This window comes from Bison bison, unplaced genomic scaffold (genome assembly GCF_000754665.1).
Source record: "Bison bison bison isolate TAMUID 2011002044 unplaced genomic scaffold, Bison_UMD1.0 scf7180017864034, whole genome shotgun sequence".
Classification (NCBI taxonomy): domain Eukaryota; kingdom Metazoa; phylum Chordata; class Mammalia; order Artiodactyla; family Bovidae; genus Bison; species Bison bison.
This window is the reverse complement of record NW_011494606.1, coordinates 247,118-267,401: the sequence shown is the minus strand read 5'-3', so window position 1 is coordinate 267,401 and position 20,284 is coordinate 247,118. Positions and strand designations below refer to the sequence as shown.

Genomic DNA, 20,284 nt, shown 5'->3' with positions numbered 1-20,284 from the left:
AACTCATGCTTATAGTTAATTATCTACAACAAAGAAGGCAAGGAGAAACAAGAGGAAGAGATAGCTTCTTCAACAAATTGTTGGGACAACTGGACAGCTACATGCAAAAGAATAAAACTTTCTCAAACCATATACAAAAATAAATACAAAATGCATTAAAGACTTAAATGTAAGACCTGAAACTCCTAGAAGAAAACACAGGCAGTACACTCTTTGACAGTGGTGTTAATATTTTTTTGGATATGTCTCCTCAGGCAAGGGAAACAAAAGCAAAAATAAACAAATGGGACTACATGAAAATAAAAAGCTTTTGTATAGCAAAGGAAGTTATCAACAAAACTAAAAGGTAGCCTACTGAACGTGAGAAGATATTTGCAAATGATATATCTAACAAGGAGTTAATATCCAAAATACTCAAAGAACCCATACAACTCAACTTCAAACAAAAAACAACCTAATTAAAAAATGAGCAGAGCACCCGCATAGACGTTTTTTCCAAAGACAACATATAAATGGCCCAAAGACTCATGAAAAGATGCTGGACATCACTATCATCAGAGAAATGCAAATCAAAACTACAATGAGCTATCACCTCACACCTGTCAGAATGGTTATTATCCAAAAGATAGCATGTAAGTGTTGGTGAGGATATGGAGAAAACCCTTGTGCACTATTGGTAGGAAGGTAAATTGGTACAGCTGCTAGGAAAATACTATGAAGGTGCCTCAAAAAATTAAAAATACTACCATATTATCTTACAATTCCACTCCTAGGTATTTATCATAGGAAAACAAAAACACTAATTCAAAAAGATCTATACACCTCTATGTTCACTGCAGCATTATTTACAATAGTCCACATATAAAAGCAACTTAAGTACCTACTGACAGAAGAATGAAGATGTGGTACACATACACGTACACACACACACACACACAGGAATATTACTCAGTCATAGAAAAGAATGAAATCTTGTCATTAGCAACAACATGGATGGCCCTAGGCTATACTAACTGAAATAAGTCAAACAGAAAAAGACAAGTAATGCATGACTTCACTTATATGTGAAATATAAAAACAGTCACAATGAAACAAACAGATTAACAGATACAGAGAACAAACTGGTGGTTGCCAAAGAGGAGAGGGATGAGTTAAACAGGTGAGGGAGATTAAGCGGTACAAACATAAAATAAATAAGTCACAAGGATGTAATGGGGACTATAGTCAATTATACTGTAATATTAAAAACTCTGTACAGCGACAGGTTAGACTAATAATGGTGGTCATTTTGTAATGTATAAAAATATCAAATCACTATGTACACTGCAGCATTATTTATAATAGCCAGGACAGGCAAGCAACCTAAATGTCCATCAACAGAGAAATGGATATACAAGATGTGAAACTTATATACAATGGAGTATTATTAAGCCATAAAAAAGAATGGAATTGTGCCATTTGCAGAGACATGGATAGACTAAGAGATAGTTATACAGAGTAAAGTAAGGCAGAAAGAGAAAAACATCATACAGTGTCATTTGTAAGTAGAATTTAGGAAAATAGTACACACCAACTTATTTGCAAAGCAAACACAGAAACAGACATAGAGAACAAACTTATAGATACCAGGGAGAAGGGTGGGTGGGATGAACTGGGAGATTGGAATTGATACATATATACACTACTATTTATAAAGTAGATTGGAGAAGGCGATGGCACCCCACTCCAGTACTCTTGCCTGGAAAATCCCATGGATGGAGGAGCCTGGTGGGCTGCAGTCCATGGGGTCGCTGAGGGTCGGACACGACTGAGCGACTTCACTTTCACTTTTCACTTTCATGCATTGGAGAAGGAAATGGCAACCCACTCCAGTGTTCTTGCCTGGAGAATCCCAGGGACGGGGGAGCTGGGTGGGCTGCCATCTCTGGGGTCGCACAGAGTCGGACATGACTGAAATGACTTAGCAGCAGCAGCAGCAGCAACAGATCCTCTCTCCATCATGTTGGGTGTTACAACAATAAATGAATAGATGAATTTGGGAAGAACTGACAACCTTTATAAATTCAGTCTTCATTTTCAAATCATTTATTTGTTTAAATCTTTTGTAATTCTTGGGGCCTAAGACTTTCTCTATATAAATCTTCAACATTTCTTATTCTAGATTTCTTTGTTCAAGATATTCCTTGGTATTTTATGTTGCTGTTTTGAATGTATGTGCATGCTAATACAATGTATGTGTGAGTATTCTTCTTCCCTTATATCATCCAACTGGTACTACAAAATCATTCATTGTACCCAGATACTCTATCATTTGTAACTGCTTTTGAGCTGATTTTTTTGAGTTCTGCATGTATATAATAATAGTGAAAATGGTGATAATTTTACCTTTTCTTCTACATTTATATCTTTGATTCCTTTTATTATCTAATTGCACTAGCTAGTTCCTCCAAAACAAGGTCAAATAATAGTGAGGATAACAGACAATGAGGGTAACTGGCTTTTCCTAATTTTAATTAGAAAGCTTCCAATGTTTCTCCAGTAAGCAAGATACTTGTTGGGGGGTGGGGAGGGGAACAGATATATTTTATCATGCTATGAAACTACAGCTATATCACCATATTTTAATAAGATTTGAAAAATAATATCTATATAATTATATCAAATGCTTCTTAAATATCTATAAGGATAATATAACTTGATTTTTTTCCCTACAGATCAATTGTGTGTGTGTGTTGTGTTTAGTCGCTCAGTCTTGTCTAACTCTTTGTGACCCCGTGACCCCAATGCAGCCCACCAGGTTCCTCTGTCCATGGGACTTCCCAGGCAAGAATACTGGTGTAGGTTGCCATTTCTCCTCTAGGGGATCTTGCCAACCCAGGGATTGAACCTGCATCTCCTGTATCTCCTGTGCCCTTCCCTGCTGAGTAACATGGTGAATTATGCTATTAAAGTCATTCTTGCATTCCTCGGTTAAATCACACTTAGTCAAAGTTTAGGTTTATGGGCCACTGAGTTACGCTTGATAGTATTTTAACTTGGGATTTTTGGATTAATATTCACAGATGTAGCAGTTCTGAAATTATATATCAAATGTTTTACTGCTATACATACATATCAATATGTATTTGTACATATGCATATATGTGCGTATATAAAGACATATATGTAGAAGTATACATATATATATGTATCAAGTGCTGTTCTATGGCTTACAAATACAAACTCATTTAATCTTTGAGTTTGGTACTATTAACCCCAGTTTATATATGATAAAACTGAGGCTTGGAGATTAAATGACTTGACCATGTTACAATAGCTAGTAAAATGCTGCTGAGATTTAAACACAAAAGTTTACTCAAGAGCCCACTCTATACTGTTCTGCTTTTAATACTTGTACATAAAATTTGTATTAGTTTTTTCTTTTTCTTTGGGGGAGATGTTAATAAGTTCCAATGTTACACTCTTTTCATAATGTTATACCCTTCCTGTCAGCACTGGAATACCTTAAACTGTATTATATTTTTAAAGGGTTGGTAAAATTCCTCTTTGAAACTTTATGTCTGGTGTTTTTAAAAGAGGAAACTCTTAGAAACCTGATGGCCTCTCCTGACCTAAAAGGAACAGATCCAAATTACTAGTCCTGGAGTTTAAGAACCCAAAAACTTACTTGCTAATTCATTACATCTTATCATGCTCCCCTTCCTTCATTCTTACCAAGAAATCTTATATTCCAGCCATTGAAGTTTGTTCAGTTTTCTCAGGCATTAAGTTATCCAGCTCTCTGCTTTCCTACAGCTTTTTGAACAGACAAGGTGAGATTTAGCAAACTGAACTGCAATTATTTGTATCTTTGTTTACTAGAATGCTAATTTCTCTATACCACCAGCACCTAGCACAAGTGCCTAAAACTTAGGTGAACTGTGTTATACTTTAGTTTAAAAAAAAAAAAAAAGAATGAGAATAAATGAAATTGAATCAAAGAGTAGGGGGACAGATCTCATCTTGCAGAAAAGGATAAGAAGTAAGTGTCTAAAGTGTTGTCTAAAAAGAGAAGTATCTCTGAAGAAACACACTGAAGGTAATCTCATTTTTACTTAGTAAAGTTTAAAAATATTAAATGGATTTATAATACTGAAGTGAATCATGTTTTAGCTCTATAAATATCTTCCTAAAATAATAAACGAAATATTAAACTGTGAATACATATACATAAGGAAAAAGTCCAAGGGAGATACAAGTATTCTAAAATATTAACATAAAATTGTGATTTTCTTCTTGCTTTTTGCACTTTACCCTACTGTTCAAATTTTTCCGCAAACTATATGAAACATGTATGTCAAAGTGTCTTCTATGTAGAAACATAAGATCTTAGGTTTATCAAATGCCTAATTTTAAGATATCATATAAGAGAAAAAACAATTTTAGTGACTTAAAAATGCTAAATACAAAGTAGTTTATTTTTCAAGTTTGGTGAGAAATTAGAAAACTGTTTCTTTAAAAGCATTAACTATTATACAAAAGTATAATACTTTTATTATATTATGTAATGCTCAAAATTCTCCAAGCCAGGCTTCAACAGTATGTGAACTGTGAACTTCCAGATGTTCAAGCTGGATTTGGAAAAGGCAGAGGAACCAGAGATCAAATTGCCAACACCCGTTGGATCATAGAAAAAGCAAGAGAGTTCCAGAAAAACATTTACTTCTGCTTTATTGACTATGTGAAAGCCTTTGACTGTGGATCACAACAAAATGTGGAAAATTTCTTAAAGAGATGGGAATACCAGACCACCTCACCTGCCTCCTGAGAAATCTGTATGCAGGTCAAGAAACAACAGTTAGAATAGGACATGGAACAACTGACTGGTTCCAAATTGGGAAAGGAGTGTATCAAGGCTGTAAATTGACACCATGCTTATTTAACTTATCATGTGGAATGCCGGGCTGGATGAAGCATAAGCTGGAATCAAGACTGCTGGGTGAAATATCAATAATCTCAGATATGCAGATGACACTACCCTTATGGCAGAAAGTGAAGAGGAACTAAAGAGCCTTTTGATGAAAGTCAAAGAGGTGAGTGAAAAAGTTGGCTTAAAACTCAACATTAAAAAAACGAAGATCATGGCATCCAGTCCCATCACCTCATGGCAAATACATGGGGAAACAATGGAAACAGTGAGAGACTTTATTTTCCTGGGCTCCAAAATTGCTGCAGATGGTGACTGCAGCCATAAAATTAAAAGGTGCTTTCTCCTTGGAAGAAAAGCAATGACCCACCTAGACAACGTATTAAAAAGCAGAGACATTACTTTGCTGACAAAGGTCTGTCCTAGTCAAAGCTGTGGTTTTTCCAGCAGTCATGTATGGATGTGAAAGTTGGACTATAGAGAAAGCTGAGGGCCAAAGAATTGATGCTTTTGAACTGTGGTGTTGGAGAAGACTTTTGAGAGTCCCTTGGACTGAAAGGAAATCAAACCAGTAAATCCTAAAGGAAATCAGTCCTGAATATTCATCGGAAGGACTGATGCTGAAGCTGAAACTCCAATATTTTGGCCACCTGATGCGAAGAACCGACTCATTGGAAGAGACCCTGATGCTGGGAAAGATTGAAGGTGGGAGAAGAAGGGGACGATAGAGAATGAGATGGTTGGATGGCATCACCAACTCAATGGACATGAGTTTGAGCAAGCTCTGGGAGTTGGGATGGACAGGGAAGCCTGGCATGCTGCAGTCCATGGGATTGTGAAGAGCTGGACACGACAGAGCAACTGAACTGAATTATACAAAAGAGCTAGTTTTAAGCTTTAAATATGAATTTTTAAAAAAAGGAGATACAAGAATGAAATGAGACTATTTAACAATCAATTTTTAGAATGCAAATGGTAGCTCTTGCAGCAAATAAAATGCACAGGGAGCCACCATCACCCTTTCTTGTCTAATATTCCTTACTTTCTATTCTCTAAACACTCAACACCCCTGGATCACTCACTCTACTGTTTGTAAATCTTCATCTTCTCTTCTCTCACATATAATCCTACCATGCCAAGATCATGCAATTCTTATATTTCCTTACTCCATAACTTCTGCCTTTTATTCCACAAACCTAATTTTCAAGTTTCTTGAAAAACACCCTTGCCAGATATTACTGTGGTTCTTCCACTCCTATTCCTAAAAGAATTCCCTACATAATCTTTTTTCCTGTTTGTCCACATCTGAGAGAATAAGACAATTTCAAGGCTTCAAAAGAGATGCTGCTTTCACAATACACACAAAAAAGCACAAATACTGTTCTCCTCTTGCCTACTATGCCGAAGAGGTCCTAGGCCGAATTTTCCTCAGCATGGGTGCTACACGCTTCTTGTATGCAGATCTTCAAGTCCTGCCTCTTGCCTATACCATCGTGATCTCTGAAAGAGGGTTCTGGAGGAATAGAAAGAGCCAGGGTCTTCCAGTTGTGGTGTTATCTAACCATGATCCTAAACGGTCTTATCACAAGAAAAAAATTGTTAACTATATGTAGTGACAAAGCTTAGCTAAACTTATTGTGATAATCACTTCACAATATATATTAATACATATATCAAATCATTATGTGCTACATCTACAACTAATACAATGTTATATAGCAACTATATCTTAAAAAAAAAAAAGATTAACACTACAAAACTACCTTCTGGTCAGTACCAGAAACAGTAAGAACAGTTCTATATTCTCAGAAAATCTTCATTCTGGGGATCTAATTCTTTGTACGTCAGGTCACCTGAATGTGAAGAGTAGACTCAGACACTGTGCACTAACATAAGGAAATGATAGGAACACTTGCCAGAGTCAAGTCCACACCTGAATATCTTTTTCCTTTGGAGCTCTTCAAAGCTGCCACATTTCAACTGATTCTTAACTTTTCAATTATTAACACTTCACTTTTGGAAGGGCATTTCTTGCTTCTCTTGGTGTAGTCAATTGCCAAGTTTATCCCTGTAGAGCCACACTGATATACAGAATTGCAGGTATGCCCATTTCTAACAGAGACATGCAGGCAAGCTCTTCAGAAAGCCTAGATGATGCAAGATTCACACGCACTGCCAACTGCTATGAGTGCAGCAAGAAACCCTGAAGATTTAAGAGCAATTTCAAAATTCCAAAATAAGTACATAAAATAGCAACTGATACTATTTTTAAAAACTAGAACGTTGTTTTTAAAATGCCTTTTTTAGAACTCTTATTAAACTAGACCCATTATGAAGAAAGTACTCTACAGTTAAAAGTTTTAGAAGTGATACATATTATATCCCAAACTTTGTTTGGCTGTGAAAACTTCTGTAGCATCTTTCAACAGGATAATTTGTGAGGTGGTTTGACAGATTAGTAAACGTTATTTCAAATTCTATTCTTCATATTAATTAGCTTAAATAATATTAAATCAATACTTATGTTTAGAATTATAATATAAATAAGTTACAAAAACACCTAATTTGTTATATAAGAGACATAACTGGATACACTGTGAGTACATCATATTCTGAAATCCTAGTATGGGAACAGCCTAGCTTATACTACACAAATCTAATCACATGGAAAGTACATGGTAGTAGAAAACATTTCAAAATGGAATGATCAGGATTCAACCTATTTTAGTGAAGGCACATATGATTATCTATAAGTCAAGAGTCTCCTAACTGATAAAGGCTGCTAGTTTTGCCCATCTCTAATCCTTTCTTCTTTAAAATGCTACCAGTTGTTTTTCAAAAAGAATTGATGGTAACGTTCTCCTACTTCAAAACCTTTCCATAGCTCCCAGAGCTTCAAAATCAGAGAATTCAAAAATTTTAATGCTGCAAGTCTGGTTTCAGTCTAACTTTCCAAATTCTTCTCCACATCCACACAACCTGCCCAGCTCTAGCTATACAAGGTAGTCATATCTGTTTCGTGCTTCTCTGCCTCTGGAATTGTCATTCCCCTTTCTTCTCTCCATTTGTTAAATTATTTCTCCTCTTTTAACACCCAACCCAAATGACTTTTCACATTAGCAATAACATACAAATTCACTTCATTCCACTTAAGAAAAGTCACTACTGTATTTAATTACAGAATAGCAACTTTTCCACCTATGAAGACATGAATACTACTGACTTTGAGTAGTTTATTTGTAGTGAATATTCTAAAAATCACTCTTTCTCCTAGATTCAGTTCTCAGATTCAATCCCTTAGTTGCTTAATGAATACCAAATACGTACGAGACATAGTCTTGATCTTAAGTCTGGACCCAACACCTGTTCTACAGCTAGATGCATATGCAATAGGATGCATATGCAAGTGGGAGTTTTCCTCATGTTCCCAAATTGTACCTAAGGTCAAAAGCTGAGGATAATTAAATACCCCCTCTTATAGTTTCAAGGAGCCAACAATAACTGGCTTCTCCTCTTAGGGCTTACTGAGAGTTCCATTTTCTTTAAACCAACACTGTCATCAATATTCTAGCACCTTTCCTTCAATATATATCTAAAGAGGCTTTTAAAAAAAAGAGGGGTTATTGGACTTTGAGAGGAACATAATGTTTATGAAAGGAGGATATTGTCTCTCCTCTTATAGCAAAAAAGCAGTGTCATAACGAATTGAAAAGGTAAGAATCCAAGTTTGAAGTCATCTGAAAGAAAGGCAGACTGGTATTTCATTCCCTGTTTGGGTGTCTGTATAGGCAAAAGACTTACTGATTTACAACTCTATAATATGCTTATGGGAAAAGAGAAGTGGGGAGAGACTGTGTGGAAAGTGTCACATAGGAAGGTAGGCAAGACTATCACCCACCTTAAGTTCTTAGGAACCAAGAGGTATGAAAAATACAACCTTTTCCCCAGTGTGCCTGCAGGCCCTAGAACTGGCCATGGGAGGTAGATCTGATTGGGTAAGGTCTTGAGGCAAAAAAAAAAAAAAAAGACACACATATCAGAGACACATGGTATGAATGCCATCAATCAGAAGATGTAACCAAATCTTGCAAGGGATTGCCAATGCCTATGGAAACAGGACAGACTTCAGCTCACTGTCAGCACAGTCAGCACATCTTCATTTAGCCTGTCTACAATGAACCTGAATAGTAGTGCTGAATAACCAAGAAGACTCAATACTTGGCACATCATGTAGAATTCTGCTTCCCCTATCACTCCTCCCAGTTTCAACACCAGAGGATAAAAACAGCACAGGAAAGAGGGAAGGCAGAAGTGTGTGACCTAAAGTTTTCAGCCCCAGATTAAGGTCTATTCTAATCTGGGAAAAAGTGATAAGAGTACTGGATCAAGCCTGTGACTGATGCTATAATATGAAGAGAACTTAGGCTTAAATGGGGGGCAACCCACTCCTGTACTCTTGCCTGGAAAATCCCATGGACGGAGGAGCCTGGTAGGCTACAGTCCATGGGGTCGCCAAGAATCAGACATGACTGAGTGACTTCACTAGTCTTAAAAAATAGATTGAGACTAGAACATTTAAAAATTATGGAAAAAATGACAAGACGTGTTAAGGTACTTGATATATCCAGTAGGAAAGGGGATTTTAATACAGCAGAGTTGGAAGGCAATTACTAGATAAAAAGCAAAACTGATTTATATTTATATCCCAGCAAATCGAGATCTTCAACAAACTGGTTACACAAAGATGGACAGTCTCTGAAATTAGTTTCCATATATACTGGTGTTCCATCTCTTCATTCTTTTGTTGCATGTGTGAAATTTTGGTATGAGCTCTACTCTACTATTATTATTTAAGTCTAGAACCAGTCGATCGACAGGCTCACTACTACTTGCAGCTCTGTCTAAAAAATACTAAGTAGATAAGAAGTCATACTTCTACCTCTAGGAAGACAACAAAGTCACAGATAAGAATGGGTAAATAAGCATTTCTAATGATCGAGGATGATAATAACAGTAAAAGGTTTTTCAAGTAGTAAGGGAGGAGACTGATGAGAACACAGCTCATAGAGCAGAAATTTGACACCTCATTGCTTTCAATGTTCACCTTTCAATAATCACACCAAAGAAATCTACAAAGAGGCTTATCTGACAAAGAGGAAAAACCAGAATATTATAAATGGACATAGTTCAAAAGCATGATACAGAGGAAAGAAAATAAAGATTCTAAAGAGAGTAAGAGAAAAGCACGTGAAGGCTGAACAGGAAGTGGGACCTGAACTGGGGCTGCACATGGAGGGTGGACAGGCATGGATGACAGACAGAGCAGAACTGCTGGATGCATGAGAGACGATAATGTAAAGTGGCTGTGACACATTACAATATTAATACATACCGAGACTGAATTGCGGGTAATGCTCATAAATCTAACTGCAATTAGTACAGGTTTCTGGATTAGGAAGGACATGAAAAGGAAAGCAGACGGTTAGAATGTACATGTCATCGCCCCATTAAAGAGGTTTAATCTCTCAATGGAATGAATATATCCGTCTTCTGCAGCATCAGCAAAAAAGCACGGCTTGTCTACCTGCTGTGAAAAGTAGATTTATAGTAAAAAGTCTCTTCCTTTCTTCCCTGGATGGGTACTGCTAACTTGGATCTCTCAGAACTGAGTTCTTAAAAATTCATACTACAAAAAGGGTTTCACTTTTAAATGGGGTTTCTGTTTTCATCTGCTGGGGAGAAAATTTAGAATGTGTTTTGTGATGAGCTTTATTGAATACCTTCACTGGCTGGAAAAATTGTGTTTATGTTTGTTTTTAGAGAACACCCTTCACTAACTTAATCAACAGACATTTGTTGGGCACTTGTCCTGTGCCAGGCAGTTTAACAGTAAAGGAAGAAACAGAGTTACTTTAATGCTAATCTAAGGATAAACTATGAAGTATAGCGGAAGTATTGCTGGGCCCCTGCAAAAGCATGGGCTTGATGGTGGGGAAGCTTGCTTCTCTTTAGAGATTTACTGGGGATCTGAATGGGTGTTCACTAATACAGTTTTGTTTTACAATTCAGGGAAAGGGTATTAAATGGGCAATAATTAAACTTAAATGCAGTAGTAAGTTTCCAGTTACCTAGACCCTATTGATTATGGATCAGTGTGAAATGGAGTTATTTACATATAGGTCACTGGTTACAAAGGAAGATATTAAACAGAAAAGTGGCCAAATGGAAGAAATTAATTATCATTTTTGTACGGCTTTTCTTCAAAATCTAGCAAATCTTTATTTGATAATAGCAGATCCATAATGGAAATCTGTAACATATGAACCACAGTCTTGTAAGTGATTAAGTTGTCTGCACCCCGAAGTACTGGCAGGATAAGCAAAAGTGACATGGTTAAGGATGGGAACAGATGGTAGAAGGAAGTAGAACCAAAAGTTAGGGTGGGTCAAGTTTTCATAGAAAGAACAGGAAAAGAAAACAGGGCAACTTATTAAACCACCAACATTTTATCCAAATACTTGATTTATAAAATTCTTCACATTTAATTGAATATACATTTTATTGTATATAAAACTAAAAATAGTTAAAAGATCAAACATGAGGCATAACATTATACCCTGAGACAGGTGATTTTTTTTTCACTTGCTCTGTGTGAAAAAGATTTGGAGAATAATCTCTCTCCACACATCATAATGTGCACTGAAACTCCAAGGAAGTCGCCCACTTTCCCCTGTGATTCTATGTCCTGCATCTTACCATTGATCTACGAATCAGTGATAGCCTGGTCTTTGCTTTATTTTCAGCAAATTCCAGGCTACTAATGTCTTTGAGACGAGCCTTATATTTATTCATTTGTTCCACAACAATCAGCTCCACACAGCTGAAACAAAAGGAAAGAGAGAAAACTGTTAAGAGCTGAAGTAAATCAAATACATTATATCAGTCACAGACTACTTTTCAGCTAAGTGTGGTAGAATTGGAGGATAAGAGAAAAATCAACATCCCTTATTTTATGAGCTCAGAGACAGGGTTTATAATGGTGGTTCACACTTTAGTATCCACCTGAGGAACAGGTGTAAGTCCCGATGCCTAGGTCATACCCCAGACCAAGTAAATCAGACTCTCTGGGAATGGGACACAAATACCAGGCCTTTCTGGGGGAAAGCTCCTTTTGCAGGAAAGGTTAAAAATCAGCACTCTAGAAGGAAATCAGAGATCCGTGAAAAAAGGCCAAGGTGAAATACAGGAATATTGAAGTATTAAGACCAAAGAGATACAGAGCCACAAGACTACAGTTAGACTGGATTATAGGAAAATACAAAGTATATGTAATTTGGTAAAATGAGATTTTAAAATACATCTGGAAACTATAAACAAATGTAAAGAAAAGCCAAATTTAAAAAATAAGACCTTTCAAAACAAAAGATGCTTCATACATAGAATCTAAAGGAATTTTTCATATTCAGCATAAAAAAGACCAGTGGTGCCTAGCAATCTTATTAAAAACATATGAACCTAAGAAATCGTTCACTAGGGGAATTCCCTGGTGGTACAGTAGTTAGGACTCTGCACTTCCACTGCAGTGTGGCCATGTTCAATTCCTGGTCAGGCAACTAAGATTCTTGCAAGTTGAATGGCACAGCCAAAGTAAAAAAAGGATAAATCATTCACTCTGATAGCTGGATGAAGTGACTACACTGACGCAGAAGCCCGTGGGGTATTGCAGAGGTGATAGTGACTGGCCTTACGTGGTAGTCTTACTGATGTCCTGCACACTTTGCAGTGGGTCGATGGTGTCAGGGCAGCGGAGAATGCAGGGTGCAAACACAATGGCCAAAGCATTAGCAGACATTCGATTAGTGTCTTCCTGTAGAGCAATCCTAAGGAACAAAAAACCCAAGTGAACCTGGGATAAAAAAGGAAAACTGCAGGGAGATAGAAGAGATGAGAGAAAGGCAAATGACATCAGCTGCATAGTACTGGAAGGATATCCCTACCAGTTGAGACACTGTAGAATTTCCCCAAAGCGGTTTCCTTGCCTCTGGGAAGCACTCTTTCACTCTGTTCCTTCCCTGACGCAACTGAGGTCAGCAGATAGCTGACCAAGGGAAATTTATGACTCACTGTCCCAGGTCACCATTCATAGATGAACATGTCTAAAGAATGCAGAGACCTTAAAGCATTTTCAGACAGTGATAAAAGATATTTACCCAAAGAGAAAGATGGCTTTCTTCCCCAACATCAACTCTCAGGAGAACACAGACTGCCCCTGAAGTCTCTTCAGTCAGTCGATTCCTGAGCTCCATATGACCCCACCACCTCCTATGAATTAGGCTATGTCAATAAACACACATCTTCTCTAGTTCAAGAGTTAAGACATCTAGCTAGGCTACACAGTGCCACCATAAGACTGAATGATTACATGGCTCATTAGGGTGGGGAAGCACCTGCCACGCAGTCCAACTCCATGGAGAATTTCTGCTCCAGGGAATCATAACCACCTGTTCAAGGCATTGACTTTATTAATAAGAAAAAAAATATCAGTTTTCCATATGAAGGAACTCTTCATTTACTTAAAACAATCCAAGAGAAAATGTTAAGCAAATCTTTGTTTCTTGAAGTTACCTGACCAGATGAAAGATGAGGCGTTCCAGTGTATTGAGATGAGTTCGGGAGAGCTGGTCAATGACAGAGTATACACCGCGGATTGTCTCTTTCCTCTCCTGAAGGCCTGAAAACAGGAAGAGCAGCAATTAAGACTGAATATCTTCTCTTATACACTACACCTTCCTTCTGGACATTCACTGGGTACAGCTGACTTTTAAGAGTTTTAGCCATACCTGTATAGCAGAAGAAAACTCACTAGTTACCACTAATCTCCCCCTGCTTGAGTTCTATACTCACTAAGCAGGCTCCTGAGTTTTAATTTAGATCCCAGTAATTCTTGATTACAGTAAGGGGCAAGAGATACCCCAGTTTTTCATTTTGTGGCAAACCAATTCCCCATGAAAATTAATCAACTGCTATACAAGTTATCTGTTGTTGTCCTTTAGTCATTAAGTTGTGTCCAACTCTTTGCAATCCCATGGACTGCACCATGCCAGGCTTCCCTGTCATTCACTATCTTCTAAAGTTTATTCAAACTCATGTCCATTGAGTTGGCGATGCTATCCAACCATCTTATCCTCTGCCACCCCCTTCTCCTTTTGCTTTCAACCTAAGCTGTAAATAAGTCTGAAGGGAATTTGAGGATCTATGCCTTGGGGCCTAAATGAATACTTCTACATAGGCCTTCATCAAAATCCTACATATCTATAGCACTGAAAAATTAAACTAGCATGTTAGGTATGGCACAGAATAGATAGCCAACGTTACACTGAGTCCTTGCTTAGATTCACAATTTATTTATAATCTTAGTCTTTCAACCTCTTTGTGAGAAGCAACTAAGTGACTTGCTCAGAAAGTTTTTAGGACATTGACATTTTAATGAGTCTCTAAGAAAGGCAACATTTGAATAGGTGCGAATTCAGTGGCAGTTTTATATCTATTGTATTACTTTTGAATCTATATGAACTTAAACCAACTGAGAATGGCTAAACAGTCTAATATGAAGATAGCATTTCTTTCCCAAGTGTAGCCCTTTCCTGAACCCAGGAAACCTGTGCTTACCCATAGCTCGAAGAAATTCCTCATAGAGTTCAAAGGTCATGAGTGGATTGGGTAAATCACGAAGCCATTGTTTGAATACACTTGCAATGACATGTATGTTATAGTCATCAAGGTTTACATTCTCAGCATCTATTCAGAGATAAAGAATTAGATAAGAAAGCCAAAATATGCAGAGGGTCAAATAATAATGCACTTTAGAAACTATCATGACCAAAAGATACCTTTATCAATATCTTCTGCAATCCTATTCCATGCTTCGGAACAGTGTTCCTCTTATGGTAAAGGTACAGTTTTTGTCTGTTTTTTGAACTGTTGTGGACTGATAGATGTGTAAAGTAAAAGATCACATGTTTTCATGTCAAAGCACTATTAAACTGCTATCAAAGTTTCTAAATGCTTGCTCCCAGTTTCTGTACTTCTCTTGCGGCAGCTTGGCCTGTGAACCACACTTTTAGTAGTGATGTTTGAGACGGCCAATAGAAGAAAGGCCTAAAAGACATCTTCTACAAGTCAGACTGATTTTAAGTGATTCTTAGAGATAAAAGGACAGTGATAACTGAGCTTATGAAATGTGAAGAAAATCTTTACTATGCTTCACTTAAAAACCCTCTAGGGTTATACATGAGATGACTGGGGTGATATAGGATGAATGGTGCCTATGGGTAGACTCTTGGTTATACAGAGACAAGTATTGCACCTACATGTGATTCAAAAAGATCTATTCCTGGGAATTCTCTGGCAGTCCAGTGGTTAGGACTCCATGCTTTCTGCCAAGGGCTCAGGTTCAATCCCTGCTCGGGGAATTAAGATCCCACAAGCTGTGCAGTGCAGCCAAAAAAAAATCTATCCCTTTTCAATAATGGTAAAGAGTAGAAGTTGAACATAAAACCAAAGTCAAAGCTCTGCATACATTCCAGAACTGAGGCTACAGCTCTACACAGATACATATTCAAATCACTAATTATCAATTTAAATAACTATGTCATCAGTGTTGGAAGGCAATAATATACACCAGAAAGAACATCACTTGGAGTCAGAGTAACAGATTAACAGGCAACAGTTTAGATTATGGGTTAAATGCCAGCTTTGTCACTTATTGGTGGTAAGTCATTGGGCAAGATCCTCGATAAGCCTCAGTTCCTTCATCTGTAAACAGGGATAATAATCACTGTCTGTGAACATCAGTACAAACATTTGTTGTGAAGATTAATAGAAAAACATCAGCACATTGCCCTGCATCTTATCAATAGCTCATTAGTTAATTTTCCTGAACCCAAGTTTTCTTCTTTGTAAATTAAAGATATGATCTTACCAGACTGCTAAAAAGATTAAGTGAGATCTGTCTGAAATATCTAATAATCCCTTGTACAAATACTCAATGTATGTTTGCTGAGTGGACCATATAAAAGAAAGCTACAAATGATTAAAAAAAATTTAAAAAGGCACCACAGAAAAGACTGCATTCTTCTGGCTTCAAGCAAAGGATCAACATGTAATAAAAACTAACAGCATGAGATGACCTGCTTAAATAAGAGTATTTGGTCTTGATTTAGAGGGCACTATCTTACCTGTATCTAGACCTTGTCGAAGCTCCTTGATTTTATTAGTTGAACCAGACTTTCGGTAAATACCTTCTGTGTACAGTCCATGCATTTCAATGTAGTTTATGAGCTTTTCCACCACCAAAGGAACAGTTCGGTCTTCACTGGTCAAACGGGACAGTTCAACCCCAAATTGTCGAGAGGACAGCTCTGGATCATACTACATGGAAGATAATTTTTGATTCCAAATACATTCAAACACCTTTAAATATATTTATCCAGTTCTTTAAAAGTAACAATTTTTTCTTTTCCTCAAGTTTTAAAAGCATAGTTACGAGAGTTGGGAGGAAAGGGAATTCTTGTTAATGCTGAGAATATAAAGAAGTGAGAAGTTCGTTTCAATCCTCTTCCACTTGGAATCCCCCCTCTCACTGCACTCCCCCCTCTCCACCCCCCAACCCACCAAATAATGGGGAAGAATGCAGGCAGTGGCCACAGGTTACTGCTTTCCTTTCCTTAAAAAAATCTCTTCATGTAAAGATGGGCTGTGGGCAAAGGAGAAAGGGGAGAGACTCTGTATACTAAACATTTACCATGTACCACTAGAAAACCTATTGATTTGATATGAATTAGAGTTGTCACTAATTTCTGAAGCATAAGGATGCTCTGGTGTTTACGTAAACTTTAGAGAAGTTAAACTGACTACTGATGTCACAGCTAAAGGCAGGGGCACACAGAGGCCCAAGATTAGTGACCTCTTTCATTTAATTCAATAGTGTATTCTGATATTGTATTTCATTATTATTTTATGTGATAGGGAAAAAAAGGCTTATCCTTAAGTTTATTTGAAGTACTTTAAATAAAAGAAGAATGCCAGCTATTATCTCTGAGACTGAAACTTTTTATGTAAATCTCCTTTTTGTCCTTTCCTTCTCCTGCCCCATGCTCCTTGCCTAGCCCAACACTGCATACCCCAGTCTCTCCTTCATCCTGCATGCAGTCAGTGCTGAGTTCTTTTAGTCTATTAGTACACCCTTTCTTTTCATACAACTCTAATTTTTCTTTCTTTGACACTGTGAGACTGCAAAATAATCTGCTTTTCTGTTAGCTTCTTAGCCTCTTGACCTGTGCAGCTTAAGAATTCAGAAAACACCTTAAAGGGAAAACCCGAGTTTTAGGCTCCCTTCTCTATATGTTTGGATCATGGTCCTTCAAGTCTTGGCAATCCCAAACTCCAACTTTTGTCTCTATAACTCTATAAGATTTCTAAAAGCTTTTCTGGCTTTTCTGACTCTTAAGTGTGGCCCTCTGCCCAGAATCTTGATTTCTTGTCCTACAACAAAAACTGACAAATTCCCACTTAGAGGAAAACATCTCACACATATAGATTCACCAATCTGTAATTCTTTTCTCTGTAGGTTCTAGGCCCCTAAATTCCAATTTTCCTAGGCAGCTATCTAATGCTAGGCAACAGACTTTTTTCAATTGTTCTCAGCACAAGTATTAGTCTACCACAAGCTACTCCATCTTAGCCAGCAGATGTCTTACCTTCATTGTATATTTTAAGCCCTGAGTCAAATTTATCTTTGTACTTTGCCATGATTTGTCTACTAATTTGGAACAGATGAAAACTATATACATGGGCTGTAAACATGCACACATATTTTATTATAGTTCAGATCTGCACAGTATTGTTAAAATTGTACATGACAAATAAGCAAATGTGATCACATGTCAGTACAAGCCTGAAATATTTCCAAAATGGTTCCTTTTTGAAGCATAAAATTATCAGAGTACAAGTTCAGTATCAAATCCAAGTAGAAGTTTGTAAACACACCAACTATGCTGATGAATTTTACTGTGTATGTTAAAATCTTTAACTATAGCCTACCACTTTCAAGACAGTTTATAGGAACACTTAAGAGTGTTTAAAGTAGGAAACCTTAGAACTTCCCTGGCAGTCCAGGGGTTAAAACTAAACACTTCCAATGCAGGAGAGTGGGTTCAGTCCCTGGTCAGGGAACTAATATCCCACATACTGCGTAACGTGGCCAAAAAATTTAAAAAGAAAAAAAAAGCAGGAAACCTTTAAAAAGAGTGCTTTAATAAGTTGTTGGTTGTGAAATCAGGTTAGCAGCTCCCATGTAGTAAAGGTAAATACAGTTCTGGAAAAATCAATTCAGTTATACATACACACATACCTCTATATGTGTAAGCAGGATTATGATATAAAACTTATTTCTTACAGTATTTTGTGGCCAAAAAGTTTGAAAACCACTACTCTGTAAGATCATCAAAGAGGCTTTGATTTCTTTCCACAAGGCAAAAAAGACCTTTTTTGTCCTTTCCTTCTCTTGCACCATTCTCCAACAGACTTGTTATTTATTACTCACAGGTAATAACTTCTTACCTTTTTAGAACACTTGGCTGTGGTTTTCAGACAGCACTTCTTATGACAAGCATACTTGCACACTGAAAAACAGGTTTAAAATGTAACATATTCAGGAGTCTATATATTAGTGGCAAAACTTAACAAGTTTACTGTTTTATTTTGAAGATACTTTTTTTAAATCTGAGACTCCTATAGCATCATATACTTTGTATCATAATAGAATAAAAAATGGTCTTAACTCATTCAATTCAGAAAAATGAAGCTGAAAAACATACCTAAAAATCCTAACCACTGTCTGGGAAAAAGTTTTTTATTCTTTCAAGACTGCTTGCCCCTCCTCCTTGTCCCCACCATATCCCAGCAAAAGATTTATCTATCTTCCTGGTTTGATTCACAAACCATTGCCCATGTTCCCCTCTTATACTTGCTCTATGATCTGATAAAATGCAAGAAATACCTATTAAGAATCATTCCAGTGGATTAAAAAAGCATTAATATCAAAGACCTACACTAAAATAAAAACAAATCGGGTAACATATTAGGCTATAAAAAAGGCCTTATTCATTCTCCTAGAAAGTCTAGAATAGAGCTCTGAGGAACCAGAACATAAAGAACATCAGTAGTGATTGAGAAGATGAGATGAAAGGTTCAGAGCAGAAATCAGTTCTTGGACCAGGAGATAACAGGGTGGCTAGGCAGCAGTATGGGCTCACTGAGAAGAGAATCCTGAGAAAATACTTGGCCTGTGTTATTTTGGTATGACCGGCTCTGGCTCTTGCAAATCAACACCTCAATATTCTTCTTGAGCTTCAAAAGCATGATTTGAGGGATTTTCAAAGCCAAGGTCAAGTAGGGGAGGCCATGTAATTGTAGTGGTAAAATCACCAGCATAACCACACAAAAAGTTAATTCTATTAAGAAATCAAAGCAAGCCCACCCAAGTCATAAAAGAAGCAGATTCTTTCTATTTTTCAGTTTCAGATCACAGAGAAAATTATACGAAACCTATAGGAATCAGGCTAACATTAAACATTCAAGTACATGGCAAACTACACCCTATTTTTTACTCTCACTATAGTTTTTTTTTAAAGGAAAACCACTATTGAATCATTGAACAAGTGAACATATCTAGCAATATCCAAGTGCTGATTTTGCTATGATGAACATGATTTTCATCCTTACTGTCATCCTGGACCCAGCCCTTTCATTTGATTCTGGCCCACTAGTAAACAAAGCTTCACAGAATTATTAAAAGCACCAGAGCAGATGTATATGGAATGACAGGAGTGAAAGCTAAAGATTCTCTGTAAGCCAGAACCAAGTGGACCCTCAAAAAAACCTCCACTCACATTCTAGGATTTAAAGGTTCTGATGAAAGGATTATAGTAAAATAAAGTATCTTTCCAGGTATAATCTAAGAATTTCAATAATTCACCCATCCATCTATATAGGTCCAACTACCCGGTAAATATTTACTAAAACTTCACTGCAGATGGTGACTGCAGCCATGAAATTAAAAGACGCTTACTCCTTGGAAGGAAAGTTATGACCAACCTACATAGCATATTCAAAAGCAGAGACATTACTTTGCCAACAAAGGTCCGTCTAGTCAAGGCTATGGTTTTTCCTGTGGTCATGTATGGATGTGAGAGTTGGACTGTGAAGAAGGCTGAATGCCAAAGAATTGATGCTTTTAAACTGTGGTGTTGGAGAAGACTCTTGAGAGTCCCTTGGACTGCAAGGAGATCCAACCAGTCCATTCTGAAGGAGATCAGC

General features: G+C 37.1%; 1 protein-coding gene across 12 annotated transcripts in view; it reads right to left on the bottom strand.

Moving 5' to 3' along the window:
* The window catches only part of MYO9A (myosin IXA), a 196,990-nt gene that overhangs the window by 24,922 nt on the left and 151,784 nt on the right, over positions 1-20,284 (bottom strand). For 9 of the 12 annotated variants that reach the window (XM_010834461.1, XM_010834463.1, XM_010834467.1 and 6 more), the window contains 7 exons: positions 18,527-18,588; positions 16,144-16,336; positions 14,576-14,704; positions 13,532-13,637; positions 12,655-12,786; positions 11,663-11,786; positions 10,299-10,352 (listed from right to left, as the gene is read on the bottom strand). In XM_010834461.1, coding sequence (XP_010832763.1) covers positions 10,299-10,352; positions 11,663-11,786; positions 12,655-12,786; positions 13,532-13,637; positions 14,576-14,704; positions 16,144-16,336; positions 18,527-18,588 — 800 coding nt within the window. The remainder of the gene's footprint in view (positions 1-10,298; positions 10,353-11,662; positions 11,787-12,654; positions 12,787-13,531; positions 13,638-14,575; positions 14,705-16,143; positions 16,337-18,526; positions 18,589-20,284) is intronic. The other 3 variants (XM_010834464.1, XM_010834469.1, XM_010834470.1) reach the window with 1 other exon arrangement.